Consider the following 25,309-nt stretch of genomic DNA (forward strand, 5'->3'; position numbering starts at 1 on the left):
AACCCTAGAACCAGAGCTTTGATTTCCTTACCATTTAATGTAACTGACCATGGCCAGATGCACTGAATCCAGATACATTAAACTATATTAACTGATAATTGCCGAGCAATGTTAGACCAACATTTGTGAATGTTTTATGTAACTGAGGGGTGTTTGGTTCTTGCAGCGTTTCTTTGTCCTGGATAATGGAATGTTAAAGTATTCAAAGGCACCACTTGATGTAAGTAGCACAGAGGACATGTTTCAAAGATTGATTTAAGATTCTGCTCAAAGTGAGTAAACATGAAATTGTATAAGCCTTATGCTGTAGTTAGCAGCTTTGTGCCTATCTGTGCCTGTAACATTTCACAAGTTATCAAATTTCCATGTTCCACAGAAAGTGTGTTTTGGGCTTGTCTCAACATAACACAAAATCTCGACCTATCACGTGAAGATTTAATTTAACAATTTTAATGTATGTTATTAAAAACAGAAGCTTAAAGCTAAAAAGTGACACGTTAGTAAAATCACCCTTTCTCTCTTGGAGAGAAAATGCAAATGGGCTTTTTCCTTCCTCTCTCAGGAAACTCTGATTTTTGTGCTTTTCTGAGACTTAATCTTTCTTCTTGTCAATGTCCTTGTAAAACTATCTTAATGATCTTCATTTCTGTTTGTAGTATCCTTTTACCTTGGGATTCCCAACTCACTAAAATTATTTTTCTTTAGTATGCAAAGTAGTAGTTTGCATACAAAACTGGAAACTTCCTTTGTTCTCATTGTGATGTAAGGAAAATAACAGAGGACTCAGATTTCCGTTCTGTCCATATCTCTGCCATTGAACCTGCTATGTCCTTGATCAGAAAAGCAGCCAGAAGGAAGATCTGCTCCCTCTCTCTGGTCCCAGCTGCCTAGTTCTGCCCCAGCAGCTGTCTTCCAGCTGATTACTCGGGATGTTCTGGGCTATAGGTCAAAGACTGACCACAGTTATTTTAGGAACCACTAAAGATGTCTCTTTGAGGGGATATAAACTGTGCAATTGAGAATTATGAAGAACTGGCATTACTTTTGATGCCAAAAACAGAAACAGGATCACATTAATCTAAAATTTAAAAAAAGAACAGAAACAAAAATAAGATTAATAGTCTTACTGATTGAAATTGATGTGATGTCACTGCAGCATCAACCATCCTCTGTTTAAGAACCTTAACCTCACAGCCTTACTGTTTTCTCTTTGTCAAAGAAGTGTAGTATTCCACTTCCCACAGATAAATTAAAGATTACGTTGAATTCACTTAAATTCAATACAGAGACACATCAAATTATTTATCCTTCTAGCCTATTTACCAGTCTCTTAATTTCAGATTCAAAAAGGGAAGGTCCACGGGAGCATAGATGTTGGACTCTCGGTCATGTCAATTAAAAAGAAAGCTCGAAGAATAGACCTTGACACAGAAGAACACATCTATCATCTGAAGGTGAAATCACTTCTCAACAGTTTCTCTGCCATTACAAGGGAAATCATGTGCCCATGCCTCTGCCTACACACCAGTGGTAAACAAGAGATTACCACTGATTACATTCTCCCTTGCTCATTGTTTTAGGTGAAATCCCAGGACTGGTTTGATGCATGGGTCTCCAAACTGCGCCATCATCGGTTATATCGTCAAAATGAAATTGTGAGGTCACCAAGAGATGCCAGCTTTCACATATTTCCTTCAACCTCCACGGCTGAATCCTCCCCAGCTGCTAATGTTTCCGTTGTGGATGGAAAGGTCTGACTTTGTCCTATAAAGCCTGGAAATTGCTTAGAAAATTATGCAAATGCATGACTGAGTGTCATTTGAAAAAACCAAATGAGACAGTTATCTTTGTAAAACCTGGTGCTCAGAAGGCAATGACATTGTCTTCAAGGTTAATCACAAGTATAGATTAGGCGGTGAGCTCTTGTAGATCACCAAGACAATTAGCAGTTACTTTTCCTTTCTATGAATGAACTACATGCTACTTTTATTTGTAAGAATATTAGGAAGAAAGAAACATTTGTTTAATCAACACCCAGAAATCAGGTATCTTCCTGGGTACCAAAGTCTTGACAATGAAACTTGCTTTCTTGCCTTGAGCCGTGATATCCATGTACATGCACATGACCCAGAGAGAACTATTAAACTTCCCCATAAAGTTGATGCAATTAAGTCAACTTAATTGGGACAATAATATAAGTAGTAGCCTATCTGAGTGGGACAGCCACTGTGCTAAGCTTGTGACACCCTTTCATCTCTAATCTTGCACATAGCCAAAGTTCAGAGACAGTAGTTTTTCTAGAAGTGGCATAGCCATTAAACAGTTGGGCCTGGATCTGAACCTACATCTCTTGTTTCCAACATCAGTGCCCTTTCGGTGACACCAGGTGCCGATAAGGGAGGCAGAATTTGTTCTTTGGGCTGAATAAAAGTTCCTTTTTGGCCATGCTCAGTGGCTCATGCTTATAATCCCAGCACTCTGGGAGGCTGAGGCAGGTGGATTGCTTGAGCTCAGGACTTTGAGACCAGCCTGAGCAAGAGCGCTACCCCATCCCTACTAAAAATAGGAAAAAGCCAAGGCATTGTGGTAGGCATCTGTAGTCCCAGCTACTTTGGAAGCTGAGGCAAGAGGATTGCTCAAGCCTGAGTTTGAGGTTGCTGTGAGCTATGATGCCACAGCACTCTACCCAGACAGAGTAAGATTCTGTCTCAAAAAAACAAACAACAACAACAACAAAAAAAAAAAAAAACAACAGAGAGTTCCTTTTCTGTGTTGATTAAAAGCTAGAGGTGTTGCTTGTTAAAAAGCTGAGGTTAAGACTGGGTCTGGTGCCTCACACCTATAATCCAGGCACTCTGGGTGGCTGAGGCAGGCAGACCCCTTAAGCTCAGGAGTTCCCTTGAGGCCAGAAGTTCTCTGAGCAAGAACGAAACCCTATCTCTACTAAGAAAAATAGAAAACTTAGCCAGGGATTGTGGCAGGCACCTATAGTCCCAGTTACTCGGGAGGCTGAGACAGGAAAATTGCTTGAATTCAGGAGTTTGAGGTTGCTGTGAGCTGAAGCCACAGCACCCTAGCCTGCTACAACAGAGACTCTGTCTCGAGAAAAAAAAAAAAAAAGTCAAAGTTAAGACAACAGACATGGAAACATCTGTTTCTGCCTTTGATTCAATAATTAAGTTTCCTGAAACACAGCCACACTGCCCAGGGGTGCTGCAACTTTACATTTGGCACCTGAAATTGAGGACAGGGACAGCTATGAGGAAGCTGGCTGACACAAGCCGAGCTCAAGAACGTACCAGTGAAGAGTCTGTTTTTCTCTGTTTGCCCCACGCTGTTTGCCATCCATCCATCCAAGTTTCTTTTGGAAAGCATGGAAAAACCTCCTGGAGTAACTGCAAGACCCAGCCATTCAGATTAAGTGAAACATGACTATATTCAGTTTTAGTTATTGCCTTGGAAATTACTTAAAGAATTTTGTTAAATCTCATTAATTACATTCGACAAACCTCTCAAACCTCACATTATTTCGTTCTGGTTGCAGCTTTGCCACATACTATTTAATTATCTTTCTCCTAGAAATAAGGTATTGGATTAGCCCTGATACCAACCAGTTCTGAAGTAAACGGGAACAAGCCAGCCGGGCAGGGTTAGGAAGGTTGGGGACTGGGAGATGCCAGAGACGGTACCCCAGCTTCTCTGCCCTTCCTGTGTTCTCACCACAGGGTGGACAGAATTCCAGGGATAGTCCAAGTTAAATGAGAAATGAATTCCAAATAGATCTTTAGAAAGTATCACCTTAATTCTTTGGTTCTTCCTGCTTCTGCCTGTGTCGTTGGGGCAGAGTATTGGACAGCATTACTTTCTGTTCACCCCTTGTGTTATTTACGAAATAACATGGGTGATATCTGACAGTGGAAGACTAAAACCAAGTCCTCCCCACTGTTTACCTTGGAATAACAAAACTCTTCAACTTCAGTTTCACAACTGATCTATTGCTCTCATTATAAATGACATACCTCTAAGATCCACTCAGTGAAAGATTTCCATTACGTTTATCAAAATGCAATATAGACGGAAAAGCGGTTTTTATCACTTTGTTTGCCTTCGAAGTATCAAAGTATGACAGTCTGACTGTTCACTGGTTTGCAGCCCTGTGTGTTAATACATAAGACTGGGTTCGCAAGGCGTCTGCCTTATTCACTTTATAATGATTTAGATGAGACATAATCAGTTGTAATTGAACATTAAAGTCCACATTGGAATTTTAAAGTTATTTGTATTTCTTGGGAAATAAGTTTCTGCTTTTATCAGTGTTTCCTGCACTTACCTTAGTATCTACGTGCTTAATACAACTTTAATTTGTTTCACTGAAAACCCCTTTAATGGAAAATCTTTGAGGTATAGATAATAGCTTGCTAAGACTACCTTTTTATATCTCAGTAGTTGACCATAGCTGACCACCTCCCTACATTGACCAGTTCCTTGAGTTGACCTCATTTTCATAGACCAGACACACACCACATGTACGTATCAGCACAGAGGGTCTAGTTCTTTATGTTGACCACCTCTGTATATTGACCACTTTGTTACCGTCCATTGGGTATTCAACTTCCAGAGGTTCTACTGTATTAAAATTTTTAATATGCATTCAGAGCACAAGGTTGCTTGCTGGTGGGTAATGTATTCAGGAATCACTTATCGAGCAGACCTTGATCTGATCATAGGGGTACAGAGACCTTGGTGCTTGTGAGTATGTGACAACATATTTGCATGTTGAATGAGACAGCAGCTCAATAAGAGTGTTGTTCGTGTTTATGAATTTTGTCTTCATTGAGCACGTAACACATAAAACCAAGAGGCTTTTTCTATATTTGGAGGGTGCCCTTTCTTCCTCTCTTTTTTAATGTTGCTTTTAGGATACTTGTGTTTCTAAAAAATCATTCACATGTACTGTTTTCACTTCATAACCACACACTTCATCTCTGTTTTTGTTCACTGTAGATGCAGCCAAACAGCTTTCCATGGCAGTCCCCTTTACCATGTAGCAACAGCCTCCCTGCCACCTGCACAACTGGCCAGAGTAAGGTGGCAGCCTGGTTACAGGACTCAGAAGAGATGGACAGGTGTGCAGAAGGTTAGTTCCTGCCCAGTATGGGCCATGAGAATATACCAGAAACAGAACAAAAAACTAAAGAGATGAACTGTGGGTGCTGCCTCTCCCCATGACCCTCTTGATAACCTTAACCTTCCCTTGTACACCAGTTCCTTCTCCACGTCATGACTCGGGCTTCTGACCTGCCAGTTCACCTGCACTCACCAGCTGTTTAATCTGGCTCCTGCCCTCACCCTGACCTCCACCTGCTTCAGCCTTTCCCCCTCATCTCTTCACCAATTCCCTCTGGCTTCCTCAGCCTCCCACCCCAGACCCCGGACAATCACATGGAGGAGTGGCTCCTAAGGACAGCCCTCTTCACGAGGCTACTTCTCTGCTGCTGTGTCATGCACAGCAGGTGTGCATCCTGCCAACCCAGCACTAACTGGCAAAATTACAATATCCACGGTTACTCAGGAGTAGTGTTCCATTATGGATTAGTTATTAAATATTCTGAACCAATACATGATTCCCTCTCTCTGCCATCTCTGAGCCTCTGAATTTCTTCATACTTTTTCCTTCCTTATAATCAGCCAGAGCATGTTGATCCGAACTTGATCCACAGGCCATTTCCATTCTATGAGACTATTCTCATTTGACCTTCAAAACTGAAAAAAAAAAAAAACAGGGAAAATGTAGAGAGTATTTAATAAGGCTCAGTATGATTTAATTTTTAAAATGATCTTGTAGATGATGTTGGACCTAGTTTTTAAAAATTATTTTCTTCTGGCTGGGCGCAGTGACTCACGCCTCTAATCCTAGCACTCTGGGAGGCCAAGGCAAGTGGATTGCCTGAGTTTAGGAGTTTGAGACTAGCTGAGCCAGAGCAAGACCTCATCTTTAAAAAAAAAAGTTGGGCATTTTGGTCAGCGCATGTAGTCCCATTACTTGGGAGGCTGAGGCAAGAGAATCACTTAAGCCCAAGACTTTGAGGTTGCTGTGAGCTGTGACGCCATGGCACTCTACCGAAGACAACATAGTGAGACTCTGTCTCAAAAAAAAAACTATTTTCGCATTAACCTGGATGGACATGGAAGACATTATTCTTAGTAAAGCATCACAAGAATGGAGAAGCATGAATCCTATGTACTCAATTTTGATATGAGGACAATTAATGACAATTATGGTTATGGGGGGGAACAGAAAGAGGGAAGGAGGGAGGGGGGTGGGGCCTTGGTGTGTGTCACACTTTATGGGGGCAAGACATGATTGCAAGAGGGACTTTACCTAACAATTGCAATCAGTGTAACCTGGCTTATTGTACCCTCAATGAATCCCCAACAATAAAAAAAAAAAAAAAAAGAAAAAAAAAACTATTTTCTTCTATGAAATTATAATAAAAGTAGATGTAAGACAACTTAAAATTTGGAAATCCATTGGTCCCCCAACCAAAATAAATTTTTTTTTCTCTACCAGTGTGTGAACTCAAACTCCACAGCATTTTTATCAGTCCACTGAGAAACCGACATCCCAGACTAGAGCTTTATGTGAACTATAATTTAAGAGGAATGTTGTATTCCTAAACTATGTCCAGCTGACATTCCATTAAAGAATGTTTTACTTGGATGTAGTAACAGAACAATATACTCAGACTCTAATTTGAGTATATTACTTCAGATTGAGGAAACACGTGCCTCACTTTTCCTAAACTCTTTCCTAAACACGTGCCTCACTTTCCTCAGCAGTGATTTTAGAGATATCAGCCCCTCCTCTAATTCCTGCAGCCTTACACTTATTCAAGGTATTTTTTTTCTTTACTTGAGGTATTTAACCTGGCTGCCTACATGACCAAAAAGATTAAGTCCATCCACTGGGACAATATTCATTTAACCCAAATAAATAGACATTAGCTTTGATGCAAGAAGCCTGGGGCTGGTGGAGGCGTGCACCTGTCTCCCTGTCTGTTTCAGAGTACTGTGTGGTCGGTCCCTGTGCCCTTGTTCCAGACGTGGGGGGATCCTTCTCCTCCTCTCCCTGACTGCTCTGCCTGTGTCCTCCACCTGCCTTGCTCTTTTCCTTCAGGATTTAGTCAATAATCATCTCTCTGGGGGATGACCACAGTCCTTCCTGCTTCATTAGTTCCTGCTATCTGCCCACAGACTCCAACTTCTCTCCACTAATTTCCCTTTTTGTTCTATGGAAAAAGCATTTAAGGTAGCAAGAGCCTATCTGATTTCTCTTCTGTGCTCAGCCCCATCCTCTGACCTGACCTGTACATTCTTTGACCAGCTTCCTCCCTGGGCCCCATGAAGTTTTTCTTATTCTCCAACTGTTCCTCCTCTGCCTCATTATGACACTGCTCTGGCCAACCTTGGTTATAGACGTGATCAAGATTCAGGCTTCCACTTTCCACTTCAATAATAGGAAGTATAGCTTGTTGGGTGTTCATTGTAGGCCAAACACCAAGCCAAGTATGGTTTTATGGTTTTGGGGATTTATGTAGCACATAATTTCACATATAGGAAAACTAAAGCTCAGGCCAAGTAACTTGTCCATATCACACAGTGAGTACTTGGCAGAGCTGGGGTCTAACCCAGGCCAACATGATTCTAATAACTATACTTTGCACTTTGGAGATACCTGGCAGGCTCATAATTTGAACCATGTTTTGATTATGATAGTAGTTGTGGTAGTCATGATAATAGTAGTATTGGTGGTGATGGTTGTGGGCTGGTGGTAGAGGTGATGGAGGTGCTAATTATGGGGGTAGTGGAAGTGATGGTGGTTGGAAGGGAGGTGGTAGAGGTGATGGAGGTGCTGATTGTAGGGGTAGCAGAGGTGACAGTGATGGTGGTTGCAGGGGAGGTGGTAGAGGTGATAGAGGTGCTGATTGCAGGGGTAATGGAGGTGACAGTGGTGATAGTGATTGGAGGGGAGGTGGTAGAGGTGATGGAGGTGCTGCTTGCAGGGGTAATGGAGGTGACAGTGGTGATAGTGATTGGAGGGGAGGTGGTAGAGGTGATGGAGGTGCTGCTTGCAGGGGTAATGGAGGTGACAGTGGTGATAGTGATTGGAGGGGAGGTGGTAGAGGTGATGGAGGTGCTGCTTGCAGGGGTAATGGAGGTGACAGTGGTGATAGTGATTGGAGGGGAGGTGGTAGAGGTGATGGAGGTGCTGCTTGCAGGGGTAATGGAGGTGACAGTGGTGATAGTGATTGGAGGGGAGGTGGTAGAGGTGATGGAGGTGCTGATTGCAGGGGTAATGGAGGTGACAGTGGTGATAGTGATTGGAGGGGAGGTGGTAGAGGTGATGGAGGTGCTGATTGCAGGGGTAATGGAGGTGACAGTGGTGATAGTGATTGGAGGGGAGGTGGTAGAGGTGATGGAGGTGCTGATTGCAGGGGTAATGGAGGTGACAGTGGTGATAGTGATTGGAGGGGAGGTGGTAGAGGTGATGGTGGCAGCTGTAATAGTGATGGTGGAGGTGGCAATTGTGATGATGGTGATATGGGTGGTGGCACTGGTGGTGGTGGCAGTAATGGTAATAATGACAGTGGTAGCAACTAATAGGTATCAGGTACTTCCTACCCATCAGGCACTATTTTAAGAGTTTTGTATGTGTTAACTCATTTATTCTTCAATTTCATTTTACAGATGAGGAAACGTAGGCACAAAGAATTTAGTCACCTGACCAAGTTCACACGTCTAGTAACAGTGGAGCTGGGATCCAAGTCCAGGCATTCTGGGCCTGTGGCTGAATTTTTTTTTCAACTGCCCTCTCACCTGTCTTCCCTAGAAGTGGGCCCCAGTCCTGGACTCCACTGGACCCCCCTGTTTCTGTTAGTGCTTCTGTCAACTACCCCTGGACCTCAGAGTCATCTTTGACCCACCTTCCCTCTGTGTTCACCTAGCTAAAGCCGAGTTGTGTCTTATTTCCTTAAGCACAGGCCCCTGTCTCTTGCTTGTTGTCTACATTTTCCTCCAAACTCCATTCCTAACTTTCTGGCTCAGACCCACCATTTGCCTTGTCCCTGGGCGATCAGGTAACCTGCTGCCTGCTTTCCCTGTCCTTCGTCTCTCTCTCCACCTTAGTCCTCTCAGAGGCTCATCCCATTCCAAACTTGTCTGCAGGCCCTGTGCCAGCCCTTAGCAGGCATAATTCTTTTTCTTTTTTTTTTTTTTTTTTTGGTATCGGTAATTCCTCGATTTTATTTATTTATTTATTTGTTTTGCAGTTTTTGGCCGGGGCCAGGTGTGAACCCACCACCTCCGCTATATGGAGCCAGCGCCCTACTCCTTGAGCCACAGGCGCTGCCCAAGCAGGCATAATTCTATTGCACTCAGCCATGAGGCATAGAGACTGCAACAGTCCCCTCTTTACAGATGAGGAAGTGAAATGCACGAGGTTATAACCTCTGCCCAAGGTTATACAGCTGCCTTGATGCAGAGATTGAGACTGTAGCCAACTTATATTTGACTCACCCAAAAGCCAATGCTTTATCTACTACTTAATACTCCCTCAAGACTTCCAGCTTTTAAAATAGATTTTATGCAAAAAATTCTTTGTTGATTTTACCCTGGCTCTGGGCCTTTTGTCCAAACTTGGGCCAACATTTAGCAATGCGCGCCTTCAGCTTTTTGGCCCTGTATACCCTTGCAACTCTGCCTTCTGTAGACCAAAGTAAACTTACTTGCTATTTCCTGAGCACATTCGCCCACGCCCACCTCTGTGCCTTTGCATAGGTCACTGTGCAGTGCCCTTGCTTCATTCCCCCACCTTGCTGTATGGCTGAACCATGCTCGTCAATCTCCCACACCTGGAAACAATTCCTCTGTTAAGCCCGCTTTGATGACCTCAAACCACAGTTACTTTCTCTGAAACTCCCTTGCCCCTTGTTTTATCTATACTGATTATTTGGCATAGAAAGTACCTAATATTAAGGTTGGTTGTATTTCAAAAGCAGTAACATTTCTAGATTATTTTGTTGGTTGTATTTCCATTGGTTGCATTTCAAAAGTTGTAACATTGTAAGATTGTTCAGATTCAGATTTATAGTTCTAATACTTAAAGCAGCTGGCTATTCATAGATCTGTACTTACCTCAGTGTGTTTAATTTCACATAGTAAAAATCAGTTTGTTTTAAAGAGTGATAATTTATTATGCAGATCTTTCAACATTATCTCTTGTTCCAGATACACCAAAAAATTAAAAATGAAACTAAAAGTCATTTCTTAATTATAAACATCAGTTCAAATAGAATGAGTTGAAGCCCAAGTGATGTCAATGTTACTGAACCAAGGATCACTCTTTGAAAAGCTTTGACATAGTATAATGCGTCTAATAGATTTTTTTTTTTTCCTTTTGCAGTATTTGGCCGGGGCGGGGTTTGAACCCACCACCTCCGGTATATGGAGCTGGCGCCCTACTCTTTTGAGCCACAGGCGCCGCCCTAAAAAGATGATGCATTTCAACATTGTTTGTGAGCTGAGTTATAGATAACTATGTTTAACTGATTTTGCATTCCATCTTATGTTTATGAACTTGACTATAACTTCACCAAAATTCCAGGCACCACCTTGTAAACCGTTTTAGAGAAGCAGATATTCGGGTTCCTCACAGGAAAACTGCAGGGCCACTGAAGCCCCCCTGAGTGTGCTTCTCCTGTGAAAAAGGCTGTCAGAGCAGGGAGATGATTATACACAATTTGGGATTTTAATGGCTTCAACACTAACAGCTATTAATTTGTAAGAGAGGCTTTGCAATCTTCTCATAGTTGGTTTTGGTTCTAAACCAGAGAAGGACCAGTTTTATTTCACTTGCCAGGATCATCCTCATGTGAACTTGGATCTGCCTCATCATATTTGCCTCATTTGAGTTAACCCTTGTATTATCATCACCACACCCTGCCCAAGTCTAACACATTTTTATTTCTGATTTTTTATTAGATCTTGCACACTGCCAGTCAAACCTGGTGGAACTTAGCAAACTCCTACAAAATTTGGAAATACTTCAGAGAACTCAGTCAGCACCTAACTTTACTGACATGCAGGTAAACATTTCTGCTGCTGGTGAAAGGACTTAGGATATTAATTTGTAATCTTTCCGGGATTGTTATGACTATAGAAGGTAATATTTAAGGGGAAATAACTACAATACAGGCTAGTTTATACTCTGGAGTTATTCTTAATATTTTTGATTCTTGGTGTCATTGTGTTAAGATAGTTTTTAGAATATTTTACAGTGAAATACAAACTAACCAGAAGACATACATACAGTAATCCGAATCATTCCTCCATGTTTATGTTCCATTAGAAATGATAACTTTGAAGATGCTCTCAGAACTTTGAAGGTGCTCTCAAAATTATTATCATCTTTTCATAGAGAAAACAATGCTAGAGATTTCTGTTCCTGTTTTCATTTTCGATATCAGAAAAAATATATTTTATAATTAAGTTCTTGGCTTTGCTTTTAATGCCCATTATACATCTGATAAGCCTTCCCCTCCTGGCTGGTTCTCTCATAGGTTCTAACAATGATTTCTGTACTAACGCAATGTGCTCTGTCTGTCTAGATTTGTATCATCTCTGTGAACTTAATGATACTTTGTTGCTTTTAACCATTTGTGCAATGTAGGCTAACTGTGTAGATATTTCAAAGAAAGACAAGCGGGTCACAAGACGATGGAGAACAAAAAGTGTCAGCAAAGATTCAAAAATACAACTACAGGTACAAATTTTACTTTTCCTTCATTCACGTTTTTATAAAAGTACTAGTCTTTATTGATCAGCTCGTGGGAGTTAGATTGAGAGACCAGCTTCACTGCTTTAGAGCCAATCCTTTTCAAAATGACTAATCTCAAACAGCAGGAAATCTATTTTTCTAACTCTGGCTTAAGTGAAAAGAATTTAAAAGATAAGTTAAAAGTATACAATACGGCTGCAAAGTGGCATTTTCATTCTTGATTATGGCCTTCGAACTGTTAAAATGTATTTTAACAAAAAAGTCACATGAAGAATCTAGACTAAAAACCCAATGGGTTGTAATGAACATCCATCGTATATACTAGATCTTAAAATAGGCTTTTATGTGTCAGCTTTGTCCAAACTTTCATCTCAGCAAGAGAAAGGGCAGAGCGTGCAGGAAATTAGAAATCAACCAACCTATGTTCTAGTCTAACCACTGTGATTTCCTAGCAGTATAATTTTGTGCCTTTTCTGTTAAATTTTCTGAACTTCCATTTGCTCCTGGTTAAAGTGATATAGTTAGTTTAATGAACTCTAAATTCCCTTTTAACTCTGTAATTCTATGATTCTACAAACATAGATATTAATTGGCCATCAACAATCACTTTAAAATCTGAACTGAAGTCTTAACAGCTTATGATAAATTTACTTTGAAATAAATTATTTTTTGAAATGAGTAGTTTAAAATTTTTAAACTAAGAGCCTTTTGTGTTATTGTGTTGCAGTAATACAAATGTGATAAATGCCTAAAACCTCTTTTTAAACTAGGAGCTTTACTATTCTTATCCTAGTTATATATTATAAGAGACACTTGCCCTGCACAATCAAAATAAGACTTTGTGAGTTGGCTTTTTTAAAATTACACTATAAATGAATTTATATTCTAAGGCAAAGGTAGAAGGAATTGCTTTGCAAAATTCTTCAGTGTCTTCCAAATAATTAACAAAATAATTCTTCTTGAATTCTGACTTTATTAATAATAATTCTGAATGTGTAAATAACAAATTGTTGCTTTGCTTGCTAATATGATGTGTTCGAAAATAAATTTTCATAAGCACTAACAGTCCACGTTTTTCTATTTAGAATGTCCACGGTTTCTGAACACAATTTTTTGTATACCTTTGCTCAGTGTGTTTCTGTGTATTTTCCCTTTCTTTCTTAAAGTTAATACTGTAGGGACAGATGTGCCAAATGATTTCACAAGAAAATTACCTGAAATTGCTTTTGGCAGTTTTATTTGTTTTGAGCTTGTGATTGTCTAGTTTTTTTGTCATTGTTGCTTTTTGTTTTCATTTGGTGGGGGAGGGGATTTTTTTTTTTTTTTTAACATGGTACGTCTGAACCATAGCCAGGGGAAAAAAAGAGCCATTTTTAAAAGTAAAAGAACCATTCCTATAAATAAAATCATTGAAGAAGGCCAGCATCATAAGAACATATACCTTTGTGAGTGAATGTTATTTCACTCTTGTTTTTAGAAGGTACACCATTGACTTTTGCCTTGAACAAGTTGGTTCTCAGAGGGTCTGAGCACAGTGTCCCTGGATGCTCTGTTGCAGCCAGGAGTCCTACCACTGTCCCCACATCACTCAGTTTACTCCAAAGGACACAAAATGCGGCTATGACGACACCGCCTGTGTGGTCAAGCAAACTGCTTTTAAATGTGCAGAGAAGTTATGAAGATTTTGTGGGTCATCAGAAGAAAATGTTCAAACAGCAGAAAAATATTCTTCATTCATACTCCGGCCACATCTTTGGGTGTTCATTTTGTTTATTAATTTTTATTTATGATGCTTTGCTTTGTTTTCGTTTTGCCAAAGAGTAACAAAATGGCCTTTATAGTCGACTTTAGTTATTTTTTGAGGGAAATTGAAACCGTCTCATTCCTATACTCAAAAACACCTTTGCCTGTTCAAAAATATGATATCTCATTGCAATACCAAGCAGAAACAAATAGAGTTAGGGGTGGCAGTAGGCTAGTGATCGTTCCCAGCATTCCCAGAGCAAGTCTACTTCCACTCAGACTAAAGCAAAAGGCAAGGAGAATACTTCAGAATTTGGTAAGATACTATTCCTGGGCCTTTTCTACTTGCCCAAACCAACTGGACTTCAAGTAGCCCTTAGGGTGCTCTTTCTCTGTGACTGAGAAGTTATCCAATGTTCCTCCAACTGGCATACTTGGTTGAGGAAACGTCTTAGTTCATTCGGGAAGACTATTGCCTATGTAAATATCATTATTCCTCAGTATTTTGCCAATAGAAGGGCACAGTATTTATTTTTACTTTTATGGATTAAGTGTCCATCTTTCCCACCCTTAATTTCAGTTTTTTCCCCTCCTGTCTTAAATGTTTTTTGACTATAGGAAACTCATCTAACAACGCCAGGTATTTGTTTTGAACTCATCGTCATCTTACTTCTTTGAACCATTTCCCTGATGGTGATTGTTGCAAGCAACATGAAGGGCTCTTGAGTTGTAAGAGGTCTTTTTTCATCCCCTCTATTGTTTGGAACTTTTAGTACATCAGCCGTCTGTGAAGACACCAGCCGGAGGGTGACGATTGTGGTGGTGGTGGTTATTGTTACTGCTGTTGGGTTTCTTGAGGTTGTGCCACTGAACTTTGTGTTCAGCATCTGTAGCAGTTTTCATATTGAAATAATTATAAAATAGATTCTTTTAAAAATTGACCTCAGGAAAGTGAAAATGAAGGATATGTTATGTTAGATGTTGATTTCTTAGTCTTGCATAGGTTAGATTCTGCTACTGATTTGAATGTGAAGGTTAAATTCTGTACCCCTGTGGCCATATTTCTGCTAGAAGCCATTAAGTAGTTGTCCCCAGAAATCAGTCATGTACTTCATGAAGCCAGTGATTGTTCTAGAAGGTTCTGTGGGGATTACCATTTAGGAAAAGGACTTCCTGTCTCCCAAACTTAAAACTTTATGATTGTAACAAAGCCTCAGTATCATTATGCAGTAATAGTTTGGCTATATTTAAATGAGGCAGAGGAGGGCAAGAGGGAATAGTTTTTAAAGGTTTGCTGTGGGAAAAAAAGAGCTGCTATATTTTCTCTGATGCTAATAGTGTAAGTTAAATACTAGGTCCCTGGATGTTGAAGGGCTGAGGAATAGTAGGAAGTATGTATTAACGGATAAGTGATCTGCTGTCATTAATGCATGACTGTCCTGGATCTCACAGATGCTCAAATTATACTGCAGTTTAAAAATAAGTTCTTCTTTCTTTTACTGCATTAAGTGGAACATACTTGGTATAGAAGACTTTCTGTGGAAAACATATTACATATGTATGTATGTATGACAAACATATACATACATGTATGCAGATCTGTGAAGACGGAGGAGAAATATGAATGTAATTTGAAAAATTTAGAGAGAATTTGAGATATAAGAATTTAAAATATTTTTCTGTCATTTGAAAAAGACTAAAGCAATAATTCTGGTTTTTGAATCTGGACTATTTAATGATTGTACAAAAGTATATCTCAGTTAATTGGAAATGAAATGATTGCTCATAACCTTGAAGAAGCAGGGTCTGTCAGATGGAGGCAGAGTTGAATGGTTAGAAGGAAATATCATTATTCCTAATGTGATTCACCAAAAAGAGGGGGAAAAATGGAAAGAAGGCTCTAGGGTCTTCTGTGGGTTTATGCATAAGTGAAACTTATGCTTTTAGTTTTTCATAGTTGATTTTCATAGACATTGTCCCCACATGTTGGGGAATTTGAGGGGGCTTTTCCTTATCACATAGAGACAGGTTTCTTCCTTAGAAAATACTTCAACTTGAAAATCCCAACAGTGTGCCTAATATTGAGCACCAGCGTGTCAGCTATATAGTAGGGGATTAGGTGAGGGGTTAAGAACCCTGATAGCCTTCCCCTTACTTTTTTCTCTTAGTAAGAAATAAAACAATTCTGCCTAGAAAGAAGCCTGTTCGTTATAACCTGTTCATTTTAGCCTTCTCACATTATTTAATTAATTTTTCCTGAACTCATTTTTTGTGTGCTACCATTTATTGAATGCCTTTTGATTTCATATAACATGACATCACATGTTACCCTGAAATCACAGATTCATCAATTCATAATTCTTCATCTTGTTTTGGGGTGGGGGTTCTATTCAGAAAATAGACTTCAGGGATTTGAGGATCTGCAATGAGAATGATGAATGTTTCTGGCAGCATGAATGTCTCTTTGAGCTCTTTTCAAAGCTAAGATTTAAGAAAAATCAAGGGGTAGGGCGGTGGCCCCATATGCTGGAGGTGGCGGGTTCAAACCCAGCCCCGGCCAAAAACTGCAAAGAAAAAAAAGAAAGAAAAATCAACTTCAGTTAAAAAAACTCTCGCTCTCCCTTGTCTGATTATCTTTCACCCCCATGTCCCATCCTCTCCCTCCCCCATCCTGTGTTTTCTCCCCCTTCTTTTCTCCCATTCACTGTCAGGAAGGGCCACCTACGAAGGGCCAGTTCAGCACAACTCGGCGCCGGCAGAGGCTAGCGGCAGCAGTGGCTACAACAGTGAGTGGATTTCAATCTCAAGGGGAAGTTAGTAAGAATGAGAACTCGTGTCTAGGGGATACCCCTGTCCCAACCCCAGTCCTGAGGGTGCCACCCGTGTGCAATGGCATCACCCGTAGCCCATTCACGGTGGCATGGCTTTCGCATGTTCTCTGGCGGTCTTTGCATGGCAGGAATCAACCATGGGTGTTCCTTTTTGAAATGGAGAACTACTACATAATCCCGTTCTTGACTTTTACTTTCAGTGTTAACACATCATTTAAGACAAGTTTGCAAGACTGAGAACAGTGCCCAGCGATGTGGGATTTCCTTAAATGATACTGTTTTTATTTATTTACTTTTTTTTACCATACTGATAGTGGAACCTTTGCTTACTGATTTCTGTTTTTCTAAGAAAAGTCATGTTACTAGAGACATAAATTGTGCCTTTTTTTTGTAGCAGTGTGACTATTTGAAAAGGATGTGAGAATAAAGAAATGAGAGGGTAAGAAAAGGTGAATTTTGGGCAGCGCCTGTGGCTCAACCGAGTAGTGTGCCAGCCCCATATGCTGAAGGTGGCCAGTTCAAACCCAGCCTCGGCCAAAAACTGTAAAAAAAAAAAAAAAAAGAATAGAGAAGGTGAATTTTTATGTCATCTCTAAATGGCTACCCAAATTATACTTAGCAAGGGAGAATTGTTTGGGGAAAAGAATATTGACACAAAAATCAGAAACTATGGTGTGGAAATGAAAAACCCACAGAGTTAATTAAAGGGTATTTATTCCATATCTAGAAGTTGTTGGTGGTTGGTTTTTTTCCTAAGAGAAAATGAATGGATTTAAGGAGAACAGAGAACAAAATGAGGAAGATAAGATAAATGAAGAGTGAATTATCCATATAGAATATAAAATAGAATATTTAAACACAAGAACCCTTGGCTGGATAAAGTAAATTTTAATATTTGCTTAATCATGAGATGCTATGAACTTTTAAAAATATAGATTTACCAAGCTCATAGCATGTTAGTTTTTGACTGTTAGATAATATTTCTTGAATTAACAACAGTCTTGCTCTCACTAATGGTGAAATATATTTTAAGACTAGAATTGCTGAAAAATATGAAAAGGTTTTGGTTATAGTGTAGAAAGTGGATACTAGTGTAAAGATTCACGGCTTCCTCCTTTATGATTAGTAATTGGCTCTTGCTTTATATCTAAGTGTTCAGCGTTCTGGAGAAACAGAATTGCTTTTGATTATAAAATGAACCAGCGTCTTGGAATTCATCAGGGTGCTGACTCTTAACCTCACAGTTTTGTGAACATTTGGACAAATTATTGAAATTACTTTCGTCAGTATTTATCTTATGCATGTATTCTAATGCAAATAAAGGTTATGACACTGATGTGGTAACAAATTCTGACAATAGATACCTGTATCATCAGTTAAATCTGTTCCTTTTAATTTTTTAAATCTTTCTTTGTAAAGTTCGATATAATCTTAAATGTAATTTTTCTTGTATAAAATTAAGAAATCCAAATGATTATTAGAGAGAGAATAGCATCTCAGTATAAAAGTGAAAGGTCAATCATTATGTGAAAATACTAATGTTTCCTTGAGTAGTCTACGTCTAAGATGACACATAGGGAAGTGATTATGTTTCTCCAGTGTTCATTTTTAAAATCGCAGATGCATACAGCAAATATAATACAGCTGGGATAAGTACTTATTTGAATGCAAATGGATTTAAATTTAAAAAATTAGGAGTAGAGGAGAAAAAGCTGTTAAAAGGAAAAATCATTAATGCCCACCTCCCAGAGTAGCTGTGACTACAAAAGTTACAAGAAAAATTTAGATGTGTATAATAAGAAAAGCTACTGGCAACATTTAATACTGTACTCAGGAGTAACTAGAAGAAACAACTGTGCTAGGATCTATAGCTTTGACTCCATATCAAAACAGCAACATCAAGCAGGACCCCCAGGTAGCTCCCTCAGCCCCTCACCCACAATCCAGTGCCCTGATGCTGGTGACCCAGGTCCCCTATGTCTCGTAATGCAATGGTTCCCATAAATTCCCAGTTGTATCTCTTCCCAGTAGTGAAGTTATCCCACACATTTTAAATCTAAATGCCTCTCACCTACAATCTTTACAAATGATTCTAAGTCACCTGCTTTTCTTGCCCACTCAAAAGTCCAGGGCAACAGAGATTGATAAAAGTGAACCCAAGGACATGTTTCAGAATGGCTTAGAATGGCCAACTTGGAAAATCAGCCAGACCCAACAGAACAGGAGGTTGGAAAAAGAGAAACACCAGGCCCTCCCCATGGAAGGACACTGAGGGTCCCAAAGCAGTCAGTACCCACAAAGGGTCCCTGGACACATAGTGCAAACCAGCAACGGCAGGAGACTGTGACCCTGGCTCAGTGAGTGTCCGTCTCAGACCTGCTGCCTCTGCTTCCTTTCCTGCCGGCCATGGCTGGACTTCAGTGCCAGCAGTTCCACTGCCAACTCATTCCTTTTCACTTCTTCTAGTTACTAAGAGTATCTACTAACATCCCCATTCTTAACTGCAGCTACTGGTACCAGAACAGTCCAGAATCAGACTTCCTCCCTCTCATAGGACTTCTGGGTAAAAGGCCCAAATCCAGCACTGAGGATTCTCAGGTATAAACATGGAGAACTGTAGGCAGCTCCCGCTCCAACTATCACTGACAGAGAAACTAGTTAACCACTTAAAAGTTTGGACCCCATAATACCCAAATTGATGAATAAAAAACTGAGTCAACAAGTCTCCAGGCTAAAGAAATACTCAATTAGAGTTAGATTAATACATTATAGTTTGTGTTCTCAGTTTCTCAATTTCATTTCATCAGTTCCTCGGTTAAAATGACCCATTCCACACACTTCTTTTAACAAAAAAGATAGCAGCATAAACATTTTCAATCAGAAGTCTCTGAAAATTAGTTTTCAGTTTCCCAGGGAACTGTCTGATTTCGGTTTAAGAGGAGTATTCCAAGTCCCCTTCCCTGTGGGTAATACAGTGAATCACTTTTACTGTTTTAATAGCCAATTTAAGCTTCTGATGTGTTCCAAATATAGATTTGTAACTTCTATTTTTCTTCTCAGCATCCAGCTCCAATATTTAGTAGAGAGACAATAATTTATCTCAGGGACAAGGCTGGGTCCTTCCTGGACTCTCCCGGTGTTCAGAACAGCACAGCCTTCTGTGCAGCCCCTTCGCTAGCTCTCAGGACAGTCTCCCCACCGACTCAAGGCTCTTCTGAGCCAGGGGAGCCTTTGGAATGTTGTGGCCACTGGAGTGCAGATAAAAATCCCTTTTCCATGATCCTGGGCACATTAGATTTCCCTTCACCAAACACTCAACATTTCTTTCTCTTAGTGCTTTCCTAGTTCCTTTTATCAGGAAACTGAATCCTTATATCTGAAAACGCCCTAAAAACCTGTTTTTTCAACCTGAGTCTCTCCCAGTGACCTCCTGGTCTCCACCGTCCTTCCCAGGGAGTCTTCGTGTTCCTCTTAGGGAACAATGGGGTGACTGCTCTTTCTAGATTTAGCACCACCATAGTTAAGGTCAGAACTTCCTTTATTTATCTACATTCTTCTACCTAAATCCCACTCCTTTGTAGTATCCTAAAATGACCCCAGTGATTGTTCTCATAAAAGGTACCGATTCATGATTCCAGCAAATTATTGAACCCCAGCACTCAATTGTCTCTGATGGTTCAGAGATGTAGAGCCTGATAAGACAAACAAGCTGCTGATATCTCCCAACCCAGTGTAACCAAAATAATTGAAGTACAATTATGTTGATCCCTCCAGATACAAATGCTTTGGATAGCACATACTAACATGTTTAAAACTTGGGGGAAATCTTAATGCTCACTTCCTTCCCTAGTAAGCCTTGAGTATGTTTTAAGATAAATAACTCCCATGTAGCCAGGGAAGTGGTACCTGAGAAGGACCTTCTCTTCCAACTGCCCTTGGACTACAGCTCAGGCCAAACTTCTCATTTCTTTCCCTCTCTTTCATCTGCCCTCCATATCTACAGAGAAGGAGTGTGCATCCCATCCCTCTACCTCATTTCTCTCCCCAAATCTGTTAGGAAGTTTAAAGCAAAAAATTAAGAAGCGGATCTGGGGCGGTGCCTGTGGCTCAGTGAGTAGGGCGCCGGCCCCATGTGCCGAGGGTGGCGGGTTCAAACCTCAGCCCTGGCCAATACTGCAACCAAAAAATAGCCGGGCGTTGTGGCGGGCGCCTGTAGTCCCAGCTGCTCCGGAGGCTGAGGCAAGAGAATCGCTTAAGCCTGGGAGTTGGAGGTTGCTGTGAGCCATGTGACACCACGGGACTCTACCCGAGGGCGGTACAGTGAGACTCTGTCTGTACAAAAAAAAAGGATAGGGATGTGAGTTATCCTTTCAATTATACAAAATTCAACTCAGGGGAGAGTCTTAGAGTCTGGTTCTTGAAACAACTGAATGAATAGCTACAAACAGCTATGCAGTAAGATTTAGAGCTTGTAATGCTCAGGAAAACTCTTCCTCAAGGGGAAGAAAAGGTGGTTTGCATCTATCCATCACAAGCCTTGCCCATATCCAGGCTGGGCAGGGAAGTACCCATAGCCTTTTTGGAAAATCTACAGTAATATGACTTGTTCAATGTTTTTACTATTGGCCAGTTCATGAGCCATGTTCATATACATAACAGAGTTGAATGTAACATACAAAGGTAACCACAGTGACTTACATAATATATATTTCATTCACTAGCATATATTTTAATAAACCACTTTTGAAAATAATTGGTAGTACCTTTAAGCCATTATTGTATTTACTATTAAGATTGATTTGTGTTTTATCTAATGGCTACAGAGCAGGTGAATCTTTTTTGTATATGTATTTCTTGAATTTTTGTGTGTTTAGTAAAATCCTGCTCCAGGCTCCAAAAAGTGAGCATAGCAGCCAGACTTTGTAGGAGAAGGTCAGGTACAACACAGTTCAGACTGCTGTTTTCTGCCAGTTGTGTTTTAGGTTCAATGTGGTTTCAGAGTCAAAGCATATCTGAAAGGGATTATGCCCTTTCTTCCTGTCCTTCCTTTTTCTCCAATGTCCCAATGTCATTCTGTAGTCATCTCTCTCTGTAGCAGTGAAAAGCCCGTGAGTCCACAGCAATGCTAAATCAACTGGGAAATGAGACTCCCTCTTTTCACCCCAATCATCTGCAAAATAAATGAGCCTGGCGTGTCTCTGCGTGTGTCATCAGAGAGGAATCCATTATTTTGAAGCAGGGGATAGTCTTTTCTATGTAAGAGCAGGTGGAACAACGCACTGCCACTCTTTAATAATTTGTATCTTCCCCTTTCAGGTTCCTTTCAGTGCCACCATGTCACCAGTTCGTTTGCATTCCTCCAACCCCAACCTTTGTGCAGATATTGAATTTCAGACTCCCCCTACCCACCTCACTGACCCTCTAGAAAGTTCAATGGATTATACAAAGCTGCAAGAAGAATTCTGTCTGATTGCACAGAAAGGTAACAATAAATATATGCACCCTTAAAGAAGCTCTGTTCTGTGATGAAAGATTGTCCTTTGTTCTTTTGTCTTGGTCAGTGGGGTAATGGTATAAAGAGTAAACGGTTTGATGTGGTGGTTAGAGTTCTATATACAAAGTGCAGCAGGCCGCAGCGCCTCCCGTGGGAGAACATCGCAGGTTGCTGCTTTCACTGAATTTAGTGTCATGAAGGGAGGGCAGAGACAAAAAAATGTTATTCTAGGCAATCTAGCAAGATGCTACTGCTCAACGTCTTCTTTTCCCAATGTCTCTTCGTTATCATTTCATACATATTTTTTGGTTATCCTTAACAAGGAAAAACAATAGATTCTGTTTGGATCTTTCTCTTTTTTAATTAAATAATACTCATTTATTGTACTTTAAAATTTGCAGGTTAGGAATTTAGGCAGGGCTTAGCTAGCAGCTAAGCCTCTGTGCCACACATCTCTGACAAGGCTCACTTACTGATGATCAGCCCCAGGCTGAGCGGGGCTGGACAACCCAAGCTGGCTTTCCTTGAGTGCCTGGCATGTTGGCAGCACACAGCTGAGGGACACACATGCCCCTCTTCCCCTTTGTGGCAGATAAAGGCTCCAAGAACATGGGGGTGGAAGCTGTCTGTCCTCTCCAAGGCCAGCTCAGGAGCCAGCACAGCATATACTCTGCTAGTCAGAGCAACTGGGCCAGTTCAGACATGAGGACAGGGAATCAACCCAGCATGGAGGTGGTTTGTTTTTTTTTTTTTTAGAAAGAGCTTTTGTCAGTACTCTTTTTTTTTTTTAACTTTGAATATTTTGAATTTTTTTTTAATTTTTTTAATTGCAGATTAATACACAGGTACAAATGATTGTGTGACAATGTTTGCGTTTGTTAGGTAAGGTCCCTCTTGCAGTGGTGTCCCTCTCCCAGGAGGTGTGCCGTACAGCTTTATGTTGTGCACGTTCAGTGGCCGCACATCAATCTCCCTCCCCCTCTCCCCAACTTGAATTAAATTGAGTTTTTCTCTTAGAGTCCTTTTTTTATTTTACATTTTCAATAAGGCTTGTTGTATAAATTAAATTGTTAGCATCAGCCAAAGAGAGTAGAATACGATAAATAAGAAGCAAGATAGAGTATGCGTGGACTGAGCAGCCCTGTCTGGGTTTAACAAGAAGAGCCTTAACTCCAAAATTAACTGCCCCTTTACCGCTATAGTATTTAACGCTCAACTACTGAAGTTCATTTTTTGACTTCAAGTGGTACCTTCTCAGCCATTGTCTTTTAACCTGGAGAGAGATATATATTATGTTGCTTTTGGTCACAAACGCTTTATTATAAATTCCTCCCATTTATTTCCCCTGGCGCTGCTGGTAATAGTTTATGAAATGTTCTTGAATAGTGATATGAAAGGGAACATCTCCAGTGGCCTGTAGTGCTCCAAACATCTCCAGGAAATGGAGGCACACCGAGGACGTTTCTAGAGATGCTCAACTTAACCAAAATTTGTGGTTTCAAACCATCAGCAAAAAAGCGTTAGCAGATATTTCTTGAATTCCATAATTCCAAAACACTTAGGCTAAACAATTTTATCCCTCTTGTCTGATAGATTTCTCAACTGAGATTCTGTGAGATTCTGTACTGTCTCACCTGCCATTTTGTTCTTCCTGATGTTATTAGACTGGAGCGATGTTATTTTGTGCACGTCACAGCACAGATTTGCAGCCAATAACTTTTACTTTGGTGGGGAGGGGATAAAGCAGGTAGAATGAGACAACAAACATGTGAGCTGAGTGTGTGAGTGTAGCACAGCTGCTAAAAAGAGATGACTACATTGGAAGGCAGCCCCAGGAAAGCTTTGTGTATTTAGTTGCAATCCTGAAGCTTTCAGGAAATCCAAGTTTCAACTGTTTTAAACCTTCCATTGAATGATGCATCACTTTAACCAACTGAAAGATAAAAACCCTGAGATGACATCATTTAATGCAAAAAAAGGTATTTGACAAAGTTCCACATCATTTCTCTATAAAAACTCTTAACAGTTTAGGTAGAGAAGGAAAGCTGCTCAACATAATAAAGGCCATTTATGAGAAACCCACAGCTAACATTATTATCAATGAGGAAAAACTGAATGCTTTTCCTCTAAGATCTTGTGCAAGACAGGGATGCCTACTCTAACCATCTAGTACTGGAAATATTCTCAAGAGTGATCAGACAAGGTAAAAAAAAAAAAAAAAAAAAAGATACCCAAATCAGATAGGGAGGAGTACAATTATCTCTATTTGCAGGTGACATGATCCTATATTAGAAAACCCCAAAGACTCCACTGAAAAACTATTAGAACTAATGAATTCTATAAAATAATAGGACATAAAATGAGAAAGTGAGATGACAGATATGTTAATAAGTTCCCACTGTAGTAACCACTTTTCTGCATATGTGACTCACATTTCTTTACACATATAACAACCTAGCTGAAAAAGAAATCAAGATAACACCCCCACTTCTGATAGCATCAAAATAGAATAAAATAGAAAGGAACACATTTAACCAAGGAATTAAAAGACCTATACACTAAAAATTATAAAACACTAATGAAAAAAATTGAAGAGGACACTAAAAAGTGAAAGGTATTCCATGCTCATGGCTCAGAATAATTTCTATTGTTAAAGTGTCCACACCACCTAAAATAATATATAGATTCAATGTAATCTCTATTAAAATCCCAATGGCATTCTTCCAAGATATAGGTAAAAAATCCTAAAATTCACATGGAATCACAGAAGCCTCAATAGCAGAGCAATTCTGAGAGGAAAAAGTTAAAGGCATCACACTTTCTGAGTTAAAATTATATTATAAAGCTATAGTAATCAAAACAGTGTGTGTCACTAGCATAAAAGCAGATGTAGAGGCCAGTGGAACAGAATAAGGAGCCCAGAAATAAGTCCAAATATGCATGGTCAACTGATTTTCAACAAGGGCACCAAAAAGGACCCAATAGGAAAAGGATAGTCTCTTTAATAAATAATGCTAGGAAAGCTATATTTCCACATGCAAAAGAATAAAATTGGACACTTACCTTTTAGCATACACAAAAGCCACTAAAAATGGCTAAAACTCTTAAAGATAAGACCTGAAATGATAAAAACTCCTAGAAGAAAACACAGGGCAAAAGCTCCTTACTAATAATGATCTTGGTGATGATTTCTTGGATATCACACCAAAAGCCCAGACTAAAAAAGCAAAAATGAATAAATGGGGCTATATCAAACTAACAGGCTTCTGCACAGTGGAGGTAACAATCACGAAAATGAAAAACCAACGTATGAATGAGGAAAAATATTTGCAAATCTTATAAAAGAGAAAGGGTTAATACCCAGGATATAAAAAGAACTTTTACAATTCAAGAGCAAGAAAACAT

The 25,309-nt window shown here is 39.9% G+C and overlaps 2 protein-coding genes across 12 annotated transcripts in view; both read left to right on the forward strand.

Annotated features, from left to right (window-relative positions):
* Positions 1–25,309, forward strand: part of OSBPL6 (oxysterol binding protein like 6) — a 225,152-nt gene that overhangs the window by 169,649 nt on the left and 30,194 nt on the right. For 6 of the 11 annotated variants that reach the window (XM_053597359.1, XM_053597358.1, XM_053597360.1 and 3 more), the window contains 8 exons: positions 167–220; positions 1,341–1,454; positions 1,581–1,751; positions 5,005–5,137; positions 11,041–11,144; positions 11,729–11,821; positions 16,291–16,365; positions 21,727–21,892. In XM_053597359.1, coding sequence (XP_053453334.1) covers positions 167–220; positions 1,341–1,454; positions 1,581–1,751; positions 5,005–5,137; positions 11,041–11,144; positions 11,729–11,821; positions 16,291–16,365; positions 21,727–21,892 — 910 coding nt within the window. The remainder of the gene's footprint in view (positions 1–166; positions 221–1,340; positions 1,455–1,580; positions 1,752–5,004; positions 5,138–11,040; positions 11,145–11,728; positions 11,822–16,290; positions 16,366–21,726; positions 21,893–25,309) is intronic. The other 5 variants (XM_053597364.1, XM_053597367.1, XM_053597363.1 and 2 more) reach the window with 2 other exon arrangements.
* LOC128590155 (uncharacterized) lies at positions 7,356–9,579 on the forward strand. Its single transcript, XM_053597369.1, has 2 exons — positions 7,356–7,846; positions 7,979–9,579. Exons 1-2 carry the CDS (start codon positions 7,841–7,843, stop codon positions 8,699–8,701), a joined length of 729 nt encoding a protein of 242 aa, XP_053453344.1. The 5' UTR covers positions 7,356–7,840; the 3' UTR covers positions 8,702–9,579.

Source organism: Nycticebus coucang, chromosome 7, assembly GCF_027406575.1.
Source record: "Nycticebus coucang isolate mNycCou1 chromosome 7, mNycCou1.pri, whole genome shotgun sequence".
In the NCBI taxonomy this organism is placed as follows: Eukaryota; Metazoa; Chordata; class Mammalia; order Primates; family Lorisidae; genus Nycticebus; species Nycticebus coucang.